At 38.4% G+C, this 13,556-nt stretch overlaps 1 protein-coding gene across 2 annotated transcripts in view; it reads left to right on the forward strand.

Annotated features, from left to right (window-relative positions):
• The window catches only part of Smad4 (SMAD family member 4), a 52,780-nt gene that overhangs the window by 17,445 nt on the left and 21,779 nt on the right, over positions 1-13,556 (forward strand). Inside the window, exons 3-7 of one of the 2 annotated variants that reach the window (XM_085676441.2) lie at positions 402-576; positions 1,163-1,192; positions 9,072-9,284; positions 13,162-13,281; positions 13,378-13,494. In XM_085676441.2, coding sequence (XP_085532567.1) covers positions 402-576; positions 1,163-1,192; positions 9,072-9,284; positions 13,162-13,281; positions 13,378-13,494 — 655 coding nt within the window. The remainder of the gene's footprint in view (positions 1-401; positions 577-1,162; positions 1,193-9,071; positions 9,285-13,161; positions 13,282-13,377; positions 13,495-13,556) is intronic. The other variant, XM_085676442.2, reaches the window with a different exon arrangement.

The raw sequence follows: 13,556 nt of genomic DNA on the forward strand, positions 1-13,556 counted from the left end.
TGTGTCTTTCTTTTTTCCCCTTTCAGGTCATTGATTGTGATCAACTCTACATAATAGCCCCTTTCCCTTCCACGGGAGTTGGGCCTAAAGTTCCAGCTTCCCAATTCTGCCTCTCTCCTTTCTGTTATCAGCCCCCATCCTAAAGGTACTTGTGAGCTGTAGCCTTCAGTCAGCTCATACTTCAAAAAAAAATAGCGCATGGATACACTCAGAAGGATATCATTTTTAGAAGCCCAAGATTTTAGTTTTATAAAAGGAAATATGAGCAAAACCATGTGTATGTTTGCAGTATTACAGATGCTGACTTTGTAGAATTTGAAACTTAAATAACATTTTTTAAACCCCTTGTGTAATGTATAATACAAAACTGATACTTAATAAATGATGGTTTCTTTTCTCAGGTGGCTGGTCGGAAAGGATTTCCTCATGTGATCTATGCCCGTCTATGGAGGTGGCCTGATCTACACAAGAATGAATTAAAACATGTTAAATATTGTCAGTATGCATTTGACTTAAAATGTGATAGTGTCTGTGTGAATCCCTATCACTATGAACGTGTTGTGTCACCTGGAATTGGTAAGTTGACTGTCTTTGCAGAACCTTCATAGATCTATAAAGGGAAAAGATCCTAGCAATATTTTAATTTTCCTAGTTTAAAACTTGTATTTGAGGACTACTTAAGACTTCAAATAAAGTTAAAGAATCAGAATTAAAATTTTATTTTAGACAAGGTCTCATCCCAGGCTGGCCAAGAGCTGGCTGTGTAGCTAAGGATAACTCTTGATCTCCTCTTCAACCTCTTGAGTAGTGGAATTAGAGGTATGCACCATGCTTGGCTTAAGATTCAGATAATTTAGATGAGATGTAAATACTTAAATTTGTGGTTTTGAGTTCTAGAATTGAGTATATAAAATTGATACTCTGCCTACTTTTTACATTGTTGTTGAAGATAAAATGGGAAACATTATAAATTTAAACTATATGTATACATATAGTTTAAATTATACATACACACACACACATAAATTAGGATCAACCCTACTTTTAAATTGAAATGGTTCATGAAGTTTGGTAATCTCTGGCTTACATTGATGTTCTATATGTAATGGAAGATCTGTTCATAGTAATGATTTATGTTTTATTTTCTTTCCCCTAAAATAAGATCTCTCAGGATTAACACTGCAGAGTAATGGTAAGTAGCTGGTTTCCTGTAACTTTTTTTATTTTCTTGTATCATGTCTTAATTTATTTTTTGTTCACAAACAAGTGGTTTGCGTAGGAGCTAATAACACCAACAAGAAAATTGCTGCTCTGAACACATAGATTTTGTAGGGAGGTATATATTAACATTAAAAGTTTGGCTTATTAAATTTTTTTATTTTATGCATCTGAGTGTTTTGCCTGCATGTATTTCTGTCTACTGTGTGTTTGTGTGTATCTGGTGCCTGTGGAGACCAGAAGGGATATCAAATCTGCTGAAATTAGAGTTACAGATAGTTGTGAGCATCTTCTGTGGGTGCTAGGAATTGAATCTGCATCATCTAAGTGCTCATAGCGGCCGAACCTTCTCTGGAGCCTAGTAATACTAGATTTAAATTGGCTTTGGCTCTTTGAGTTTGAACTGCCACTCGGGAGTTAAAATCTTTAAGTGTGATAGATGCATACAGCAGGACATGAGTCTAATTAATGGTCAGTTTGGACAGGTTTTTAATGGTTAAAGGAATAGTTCTTTGTAAGAAAATCAAGTGTAAATGGGTGTCAGCGACTGTAGAGTGTGGTAATTTGAAATTGTGTGTATCATATCTTACAAGATATTTATTTTAGTTTTTCTTCATTTCACCCTAATTTACTTTCATGAATGAAAATACTGATGATGTTTTTAAATTATGCATATTAATATTTTGAAAAAGTATTTCAGTGAAACCAAAGGTTAAAATGTTTTCAGGTGTGAAAATCCCCTTGCTTTTAATTTTGGGGTGAAAATGGAATTCTCTAAATCTTTAGTTCTAATAACTTAGAGCCTATTAAACTAAAATCTCTGAAAAAAAATCTATAATTTGTGGAGATGCTCTGGTACAGAACCACTGTTACCTTAAAGCAGTGAACACTTGTTCTGCAGGCAGGTGGTAGTATGGTGTTTCATTCTTTAGACTCTCAGAGGTGGGCCAGAAACACCACATGACTTTAAATTGTTAAATGTGCCTGGTAATAAAGGGGTGTTGTTGTTGTTGTTATTGTCTTACTGGTTCCTGAGAACTGTTTGGCAGTAGCGGGAATTGTGGTCGTCTAGGAACGGTGACTTTAGAGTTGCTGAAACTCTGCCTCTGCCCGCACAGGATGTGTTGTAAACAAACACTCGGCAGTTGTCACCGTTCTCCATCCACTGTTTTTGTGATCTAATGAATTTACTCAGTGGAAATTAGGGTTTAGGAAACTGTAGTGATAATTTTAGAAATTCAATATGGATTAGTTGTGAGGTTCCACATCCGGGTTGTGGGTTGATATTCTTCAGAAACACTAAGGCCATCGTCAGCCTTGTGGATCCCCCTAGTGGTAGTTTTGTAGACTGTCTTGCTGGCTTATTTGCTTGGAAAACAAGATTTCATTTTTGAATTGGACAAAACAATAATAGTAGAATAATGAAAAGTTGAGAAAAACAGAACCCTTCCTTCACTTGTCAGCTGGGATCTTGTGGTTGTCCAGCACAGCTCATCTTTTTCATGGAACTCTGACCACCCCGACCCATGTATTCATTGTTCAAATATTTAGTGAGTTTATTATTGCCTGGTACTGTGCTAAGGTTTAGGGATATTAAGAAAAACATGGTGTGTTTCTTCCAGTCAGAGTTCAGAGTCTTTTGGAGGGAGGAGAAAGTTAGCAGAGAGTGGCTTGCTAGCGGGTAAGTGGCTTGCCTGTGGCAGTGGCAGAGTGCCCAGTGGCTTAAGCTTAGTCCTTCTCACCTATGGAGAATTCACTATTTACCTCTCATGCAAAACTTTATATTCTTATGACTACTCTAAAAATATGCTTTAAAATCGCTAACAGTTATTGAATGCTCATTTTGTATAAGGTACTGAGCTAAGTGGTTTATGACTGTCTTAGTGTTCTGTTGCTATGAGGAGACGCTGTGACCATGGCAACTCTTATAAAAGAAAGTATTTTAATTGGGGCTTGCTTATAGTTTCAGAGGTTTAGTTCATTATCCTCATGGTGAGGAGCATGGCACTATGTAAGCATTCATAGTAGCTTAAGAGTTCTACATCCTGACCCAAAAGCAGCAGGGAGAGAGAGTGATGCTTGGCCTGACTTGAGATTTTGTAACCCCAAAGCCCACACCAATGACACACTTCCTCCAATAAAGCTACATTTAGTTCAACAAGGCCAAACCTCCTAATCACTCTCAAGTAGTACCACTCCCTAATGACCAAACACTCAAATATATGAGCCTATGGGGGCCATGCCTATTCAAGCTACCACAATGAGTATTATATCATTGTCCACTTCATGCTTTCTGTGGTGGGTGAGATTATGTTCACTTCTTTAGATTAGGAGACATGAGCCTAGAGATCAAGGAACTTGCTCAACTAGGAGTTAGAGTAATGTTGGTTTGCTATGGAATATTACACAACAGAAAAGTGTTACAGAAACTGAGGCACCGTTAAGTTAGTCATATTTGTTTTTATTGATATATCCCATTTGTTAAAATAATATATAGAACATGTATACGCAATACATATTTTTTCACTAAATGAATTTGTTGAATATAAATTAAGAAAGAAAAATATTTTATAATTTGGTATGTGTGGTGGCTATTCTTTGTTGTCAACTTGTCTGTATTTATAATTCTCTAAAAATCCAAGCAGCTGGGCACACCTGTGGGACTTTCAGTTAATTGGCTCATTTGAGGTAGGAAAATCTGCCTTAAATCCATAGAGTCACCTTAAACCTGGGCCACAGATTTGTAAAAAAACATGGAATAAAGAAGATTTTGCTTTGTTTGCCCTCACTCTCACTGGCAAGTTTTTTCCTTCATTAGTATTACAGCCACTCAGGAGTTCAGGCATGTGTACTGAAGACCAGTTAACTCACTGAGCCTTATGGCTGAGCACCTACTAGATTCTTGGATTGTCCTTTGGAGGACAGCCATTGTTGGACTTTTTGACCACAGCCTGTAAGCTACTCTAATAAAGCCACACACACACACACATTTCTTTCTTTTTCCAGTCATTCTGTTAGTTTTCTTTATCTAGAGAACTCTGACTCATCACAGTTCACGGGTTTAAGGAAGCAGAATTGCTTCATGGAAATGACAAAGTTTGTCCTTACTGGAATGTATATTTGTTCTGGTTATGGATTTCTGTTTCCAGCCTGTAATGCTTCTGCCAACATTACCATCCATGGACTTAAAGAATGTCTTATCTACCATCATGTTATTTCATACACTATTGCTTCTGACCAGGGAACTCACTTCTCTGTGACTGTGGGCCCGTGGTCATGGAATCCATCTGTCTTGCCTTGTTTCCCACCGTCCTGAAGTAGCTGGCCTGATAGAAGAATGGATCAGTCTTTTGAGACATGGTTACAGTGCCAGTTAGGTGGTGGTAGCCTGGAGGACTGGGGCAGGGTTCTCTAGAAATTAGCATATCTTTTGAATTAGCATCAAATATGTGATAAAGTTTTTCCCATAGCCAGGATTCATGGGTCCAGGTCTTAAGGGGATGGGAAAGGGAATAGTTCTTCTCACTGTCACCCCTAGTGATCCACTAGGAAAGTTTTGCTTCCTGTCCTGTTCTGCTGACTTAGAAATTTTGGACCTAGGGGAAGTGCTCCTGCCAGGAGATAAAACAAATGTTCTACCAAACTGTAAGCTCAGACTTCCTCCTAGCTATTTTTGCGATCTCATGTCCTTAAACCTACCGTCTAAAAAAAAAAGAATAACATTGTTAGGATGGGTGACTGATCCAGACTACCAAAGGGGAATTGGATTCCTTTTCCACAATGGAGGTAAGCAAGATTATGTCTGGAGTGCAGGAGATCCTTTAGAGGGTCTCTTGCTGTTACCGTGTTCTGTGATTAAAAACAATGGGAAATTATAACAACCTACTCACAGGCAGAATGACAAAGGGCATAGACCCTTCAGGATTGAAGGTATGGCTCACTTCCCCAAGAAAAGAGCCAAGACTTGTTGAGGTGCTTGCTGAAGGAGGATGAAAGGTGAAGGATTACAGAATGGGTGGTAGAGGAAGGTAGTTAAAAATAGCAGCTAAGGCCACGTGACCAGTAGTAGAAATGAAGTTTATAATTGACATGAGTGTTTCTGTCATATTTTGTTAAGAATGTTTGTACAGATATTTGTGTTTTCTTTTCTCTTATTTCTTACCCTGTAGTAGAGGATGATTGTATTCTCTTCAGCTGGGATAATATTTCAGTGCTTAATCATATTAGAGATACTACAAGAGTGTCCTTCAAAAAATTGTCACCTTTCCTAAAGTCTATAGTACATTTAATTGTAAGTGGGATAGTATATCATGTTAGGCAAAATTATGACCTGCTTATTGTTTTTATTTGGAAATTAAGCTTGATATAAGGAGATGTGATTGTGTGTTAGGTTGACAAGGAGTAGACTTGTTAGTTCTTCTTGAAAATGGTCTCCTGTCACCTGATGAGGACATGGGGCTTCCTATTCAACCTCTGTAGCCTCTGCAGCCTCTGCATAACTAGGAATAGAAAAAACAGGACTATTGAAACCCATAGCTCCATGCTATTCTAATTCTAATTCTAACTCAAAATAAGTCCTGGAGGTGAACGTTTATGTTTTTGGAAATGTATCTCTGCAGCACCTAGTGATGATGTTGCAGGTCCTGTGATGACCTTTATATGCTTGTACTTCATAAGCAGCTGGGCAACATCAGACACAAGTTGATTAATCCTTCCTGTCGTGGTTTTGATATTTTGAATGAAGCACCCCTTGTCTGGAACTTGGTTCTTAAGTTCAGCTACCTCAATGGTTAACATGTGAAGACAGCGGTTCTACTTATTGATATATTACCACAAGAATTGCACCATTGCTTCAAGTGAGCCAAACTTGTGGGAGATTGAGGAAACTCGTTGGTGACCACATCAGACCGGGTGACTGAGTGTGTACTCCTAGACTGACTTGGTGATCATGAGAGACTCCTGAGATTTGTAATCTGAGGTGCATTGTCTCAGGGTAGTCTGGCTGCAGTGCCGTCTCCATGGACCTTGAGGATAAGGTTAAACATGGGAGCCCATGAAGACATTCTCAGTGATGTACACCCAGGGACCTTGGTTCTCAGGGAGGTAGGATTCTTCCTCACTCAGTGAAAGGGATATAGATATAGCCTTTGTCTGATGGAGGAACTTGGCTCTGGGAACTTTTTCTTAATGTTCTTTCTTGATGAGTTGTTATATATACTCAGAAGAAATCCCAAGATGAGGTCCCAGTAGTACACTCTAGGTATCTTGTTCTTTTTCTCTGGCAGTTAAAGAATTAAAAGACAGGAAAGATCAAGTGCAATGGATGGCAGTGGGGGAATCTCAATACCACAGACGTCAGCAGACAGAATGGCAGGTGTAGAAAGGTATTTGTTGGGAGTGAGGAAACACACGCTGTAGGCAGATGGAGAAAGAGATCCATTGCAAAGTAGGTGGAGACTTAAGAAGCTGAAAAATCCACATCCTAAACTTCTGTTTTGGGAAGTTTAGTCGACATGTGAAGGGAAGGAAACCTTGGGAGGCATAGCTATTTAAAGTACACAGCAGTTGACTCTTGTGATGTCACATTCAACCATGCAGCTGTCAAGTTCACAGCTGCTCCCTTTTGTATTTGTAATGCCAGCAGGTTAAAGGATCTCAGTCTCTTCAGCAACAAAAAATTGAATAGAGATGCCATTAATTAGATGGCCCATTAAATTAAATAAATGATTAAATAGATATTGCCAAGATCTTTATGAAGAAAAATCCAGAAGATTTAGACTAATCATAAAAACAAACAAGCAAACGGAAAAGGTTAGCACCTATACTGGTGTGTGTTTTGAACAGGATTTTGTTTATTATAATTTTCCCAACATTAGTGAGTATTTAGGGTCAACTTTTTTATTTAATATTCTTTTTTATATACAGTATATTTTGTTTTTATTACTTCTCCTTCCCTAACTCCTCCTGCATCCTACCCTCCTCCCTACCTCGTTTAGACAGCTCATTTGAGTCTCTGCACATTGTCCAGTTGTGAGTCTCTGTTAATTCCCACCTACTGCAAGGGAAGCTTCTCTGATAAGGGCTGAGTGATGCACTAATTGATCTATGAGTATAGCAGTATGCCATTAGGAGTACTTTTGTTGCCGTGTTCTTGTAGCAGAAGAATAGTATTAAGTTTCCTCTAGAACCTATGAACTACCTGGTCTCAGGTTTTTGGCCACCTTAACAGTGTCAGGTATGGGTTCCATCTCATGGAATGGGCCTTAAATCCAATTTTAAAAAATGATTGCTTAGGGCTGGAGAGATGGCTCAGTGGTTAAGAGCATTGCCTGCTCTTCCAAAGGTCCTGAGTTCAATTCCTGGCAACCACATGGTGGCTCACAGCCATCTGTAATGAGGTCGGGTGCCCTCTTCTGGCTTGCAGGCATACACACAGACAGAATATTGTATACATAATAAATAAATAAATATTTTCAAAAAAATTATTGCTTACTCTGAAAACATTTGTGCCACTCTGACTCCAATTATTTCTTGCAAACATACTGATACATGATAATGTGTTAAACATCTTTTTATTATTGTATTGGTTCCCTTAGAAGTTACTTTGTTTTATTTTTTAATTATGTACATATTTTTGTGTCTCTGTGTGGATTTGTGCACATGTGTGCCAGTGCCCTTGAGGCCAAAGGTGTATTGGTTACCCTGGAACTGGAGTGATAGAAAGTTATGAGCCATTTGACATGGGGTGCTGGGAACCAAACTAGGTATAAACAAGCTGCTCTCTTAACTACTGAGCCATCTCTCCACTTCTTACTAGAACATAAGAGTTTCACAAATAACAACGTTTTCATGTTTCCAGAAGTCAAAAAAAGAGGTTGTATGCAGAAACTTGAACAAATATGGAATATTTCTACTGTTAGAAGTCACAATTTAATAAGAAAAAAAAACTGGATAAGGAAAATGACACACTAGTTTTTCAGTTGAAGAGAATGTCTTTGTGGCCTTTCCTTGGTGGCTCTAAGAAGATACCTAATACTAGAATTCAGTGATTGTAAAACTTGAGTTACCTACAAGTGTTCAGAAAGATGAAAAGATGATTTTATTACAGATAGACCATATGAGAAGGCTCTGAACAGAGAACTGATAGGGACACTGTTCAATTTCCCTTACGAAAATAGAGCAAAGCAAATCGACCCCTAGTTTATCAAAGATACTACTTTATGTTCCTTATGCTCCTTAAAGTCTGAAAAGTTTAATTATTGACAGTTGTCATCAAACATTTTTATGTAGATTGGGATTCCATAAAGAAAATTTCAATTTGATGGCTTGTGATCTTCCTGGCCTGTCTCCTGAATGCTGAATTATAGGCCAACACCCTACATTTGGCTTTTGTTTGACTTTTTAAGGGGGCATTTCAGGACAGCAGTTTCAAATAATAAATAACTCCAGGTCTTGGTGTTAAGTACCTTTTAGATCCCGCTTCTATCTCTGTACATTGTGAAGTTCAGAAAGGCAGAGCCAAGTATGTAGTCTCAGTTTGTCTTGAGGAGTCAGTGGTGTTCACAGCTGAGTGAATGTTTTGCTAGGCATTTGGCTTTTACTTATTTAGATGATTATGCACTTCTAGGTTTGTCAGGAAACTGAAGAATAGTTCTTCAGATATCAGAGAGTCATAATTGATAAAAAATTTCTAAAGTTACTATAGCTGATAAACTGCTTTTTTATAATATGAAATTTTTCTGAATTTGAATTATTTATACTTAGTTGATTTTAGATGTTGTCATATTATTTGTATATAGTTTTGTGGAAATAGAAGAATGTAAAATATTTAAATGTGGTTTTTTTTCTCATAGCTCCACCAAGTATGTTAGTGAAGGATGAATATGTTCATGACTTTGAGGGACAGCCATCCTTGCCCACTGAAGGACATTCAATTCAAACCATCCAACATCCACCAAGTAATCGTGCATCAACAGAGACATACAGTGCCCCAGCTCTGCTAGCCCCATCTGAGTCCAATGCCACCAGTACCACCAACTTCCCCAACATTCCTGTGGCTTCCACAAGTGAGTTATGCAGTTCAATACAATTGTAAGTTTTCCTAACCTTTGAATATTTATGTGTAGTCACTTGGAGAAACCCCAAGTAAGTAAAAACTTGTTGTGGTCTTTATGGTGCTGGGTACGGTGTCAGGGTCAGATGCGAACTAGATGAGTTCTCACTCCTGAGCCATACCACTCAGCCCACAGGGAGATATGTTGAATTGGGATTTGAGTTCATTCTGGAGAAAATGGTGTTTATAATTTGTTTAGAATTTCTAATGTTGATATACAGTCAAATGTAATGACTTTGATTATACTGTTATTACATTGCATAAGTCAGAAGTCTCCTGATTTTTCAGATAGATTTTAGAGAAATATTTAAGTAGTTAACAAGTAATTTTTTATTATTATATGTATGAGTGTGTAATTGTTTGTGTATATGTGAGCCCATGTTTGTGTGTACATGTGGGCCATGGTATGTTTGTGGAGGTCTAAGTACAACTTGGTGGAGTCTTTTCTCTCCTTCCATCTTTACATGAGTTTTTGGTATCAAATTCAGGCCACTGAACTTGTGTAGCAAGGCCCTTTCCGTATTGAGCCATCTCTATCACTGGCCCAGCAAACAGCTTTGAACCAAGGTGTTTATAAACCAAAACCTTTCTTGTAGTCCATTATTTTGTCTGAGAGGGTAACTTTATAATAGCTTCTCAATTTCCTATTGTGACTACTTGGAAAAAAGGCTCTTAAAAAGACTTGCTTTTACTATTTGTGGCCCCAGGAAGGCATCAAGTATTTTAACCAGTTTCAGAATAAAGCTAACATGCACACACATCTTTGAAAAGGATGTCATAGGGGGTTCTCATTCTGCATTCTGTTCTTGTTGTCTTCCTTCTTTTCCTGTCTTTGTTTCTTGATCATATCAATTGAAGCTAGGACCTCTCCCATTCCAGGTAAACCCTTGGCCACTGAGCTGTATCCCCAGCCCAAGCTCAACTTTTCTGGGACCCTAATAAAGACAGTGGGATCTGATTTTGTTTGTATTGTTATTTGCTTTTACAATTCCAAAAGTTGAGCTTTGCTTTGCAAAGTAATTTGCTTATTTAATTAAAAAAATTAAAAAAAAAAGAGTTAATATGTATGTGTGAGTGCTGGCATGTGTGCTGTGGTGTACATGCGGAGTTTGTTGTTGTTGTCCTCTCTGTCCAGCTGCTTGAGTCAGGGTCCCTTACTGTTTGCGGCTGCATATGCCAGGCTCTCTGGCCAGTGGGCAGGGGTTTCTTGTCTCAACCTCCCATCTCATAGGAGGAGTTAGTGATGCACACTATTGTGTCTGTCCAGTTTTTCTAGGTTTATAGTTTAGAGCTGAGGTCCGCATGCTTGCAGGGCAAGTGCTTTATCTGCTGAGACATCTTTCTAGCCCTAATTATTATTCTTATTTTACATTTAAATATTATCAAGCATACAAATAGTAATAATTTATTTGATTACTTAAGAACATTGTTTTTAAACCTAGATTGTCAAGGGATAGTTGACTGATACAGATGGATATTTGTCGTTACCTAACAATGGAGTAGCTTTGTTCATATCAGTTTAGACTCAACATTGAAATTTTAATCTTTGTGATAATTAGATTTATTTCTGAATTGTTTTACTCCCATCCCACCCCCTGACATTTCCCCTAGTGCTGGGAATCCGAGCCACTGTGTTACCCCTGATAAGCATGATAAGCAATCACTTTACCACTGAACTGTGTGTCTGGCCCTGTAATTGTTTTCAGAATTTCTCATTAGTCCATTTCACCACTTGAAAGCAGTCTTTTTCAGTGGTACAATCTTAGCACAGATAATTTCTATGCACATTTGATATATATGTGCATGTATATACCTTTGTGGGGAGGGTTGAGACAAGATTTCACTCCGTAAGCCAGGCTGGCTATGGACTTCTGATTTCCTTGTCTCAGCCTCTGAAATGTTGGGATTACGTGTATGCAGTATAGGACCTTGCTTGCATCTCTGGCTGTCCTGTCTTTATTTTCTTATTTGGAGTATGGTTGACAATGGTGGAGATGAAAAATAATATAGATGCATTCATTCACTTATGTGTAGATTTCTTCTGGGCCAGGCATGCACTTCTGTCTTACATTCTCTGGAGACTGCGTTTTGTTCAGGTATTTCCAACATGACTTCATTTTGACTTGTTCCTTCCCTCCCTGCAGGAAGAGTTGTTCTTGGAGGCCAAAAAAAGATGTGAATGAAATATATCCAATTCTGTCTTAATACTTTAATTTAAAGTATATTTTTTATAACTGAAATATAAATATTGTAGATTTTAGAATTTGTGGTGAAAGTTTTCCTTATTTTTAAAATGATTGATAGAGTTAAAGGAAAGAAAAAATTAGAGTAAAATAGAGGAATGTTTTACACGAGCTAGTTTCACATTGTTAACATCTTACACACTTGGTTCGTGGTGGTGATTCTCAGTGTAGAGGAGTACAGTGGTTTTGCAGGTCCTAGGTTTAAGGAATTATGCTGTGTAGGAGGAGAAATGTGCCTTGTTCGTTGTTTCTGGTTTTGAGACAGGAGCTTTACATTATAGCCCAGCTGGCCTTGAGTTCCTCAAGCTTAGCTTTTCTCCTGCTGGAGTTGCTAGCCATGCCACTCTGCCTGGCAAGTCCCTTCTCTTGGTGTTTAGATTGTGATGACTTGGAGTTTCTTCCTCTGACTGCACCCACTATGAGGAGAGAAACCCAGTGACACTGACAGATGGCAGTAAGAAACTACAGTTTTCTCCAAATACAGTGACCATGGCAAATGCTCGCTCTAAGAAATAGCCTTTTCCACCTACAAAATAGAACCTATAAATGGCAAATAATAAAACATAATGGAATATATTTTGAGTCAAATGAAACCATTTTCTTGGCGTATTACAGAGGGAGCAACTGATTTGATGCAAATCTGGGCATACAGTGACTTTATTGACATGATTCTGATTTTTTTAAAAAGAACATGGAAAAAGTTTCAAAATTGATGAACAGGTTTTATTGTTTTACCAAATGCTGTATTGGTTCGACAGTGGAGCAGGTTGTTTTGTTGTACTTTATGTTAACTTTCTCATCCTTGCCATCCTATTCATTTAAAACACTTGCCTCTGTGCTTTTCACTGTTGTTAAAGCCACTGTCTTGCCAGTATCAGCACCAGTGCCATGATAATTAACTTTCTGTTGCCAACATTTTCTTGCCTGGGTTTTGGAGATCCAGATCAGGGAAGTCCATCATGGTCTGGTGAAGTGCTTCTAAAACTGTTGCGGTAACCTAGATGTGTCATGTGTTTCTTAGCATTTGAAGAGGGCCTGTGAAGAAATAGGCCACTAATGTTAGGAAAACATCTCTCTATCTCTCTCTCTCTCTCTCTCCCTCCCCCTCCCTCCTTCCCTCTCTCCTTCCTTCCTTCCTTCCTTCCTTCCTTCCTTCCTTCCTTCCTTCCTTCTTTTTATAAAATTTCATTTATTGTGCACTAGTGTTTTACCTGCATGTTTGTATGTATGTCTGTGTGAGGGCATCAGGGTCCCTGAAACTGAAGTTACGGATGGTTGTGAGCCACTATGTGGGTGATGGGAATGAAAGCCAGGTCCTCTGGAAGAGCAGCCAGTGCTCTTAACCACTAAACCACTTCTCCAGCCCCAGGAAAACATTTCTTAAGAAAAAGACATTTTAAATAATTTCTGAAGGTTTTCCTTTATAAATGCTTTTAGCTTTTTTATTTGATAGGCAATGGGTGAGTTCCACTTTTGGCCCACCTTTATAATTGTGGGTTACCAGACATAATTAGACCTTCATTTTTGTATAATAGCGTGAAATTGCATCTATACATATGCCATGTTAATGTCTTCTTGTTTCTCTAGGTCAGCCGGCCAGTATCCTGGCAGGCAGCCATAGTGAAGGACTGTTGCAGATAGCTTCAGGGCCTCAGCCAGGACAGCAGCAGAATGGATTTACTGGTCAGCCAGCTACTTACCATCATAGTATGTACATGCTTTTTAAAACCTTTTAAGTAGTTGAGAAAAAAACTAGGCAGCCTTTATACAAGCAAATTAATGCATATGGGCCTTAATTTTTAGACAGCACTACCACCTGGACTGGAAGTAGGACTGCACCATACACACCTAATTTGCCTCACCACCAAAACGGCCATCTTCAGCACCACCCGCCTATGCCGCCCCATCCTGGACATTACTGTAAGCTCTTGTTTTCATTGTAAGCAGGGTCTTTTTCTTTTCTAGCTAGGACTTTAATTTCT

This window comes from Myodes glareolus, chromosome 13, assembly GCF_982192425.1.
Source record: "Myodes glareolus chromosome 13, mMyoGla1.1, whole genome shotgun sequence".
Classification (NCBI taxonomy): Eukaryota; Metazoa; Chordata; class Mammalia; order Rodentia; family Cricetidae; genus Myodes; species Myodes glareolus.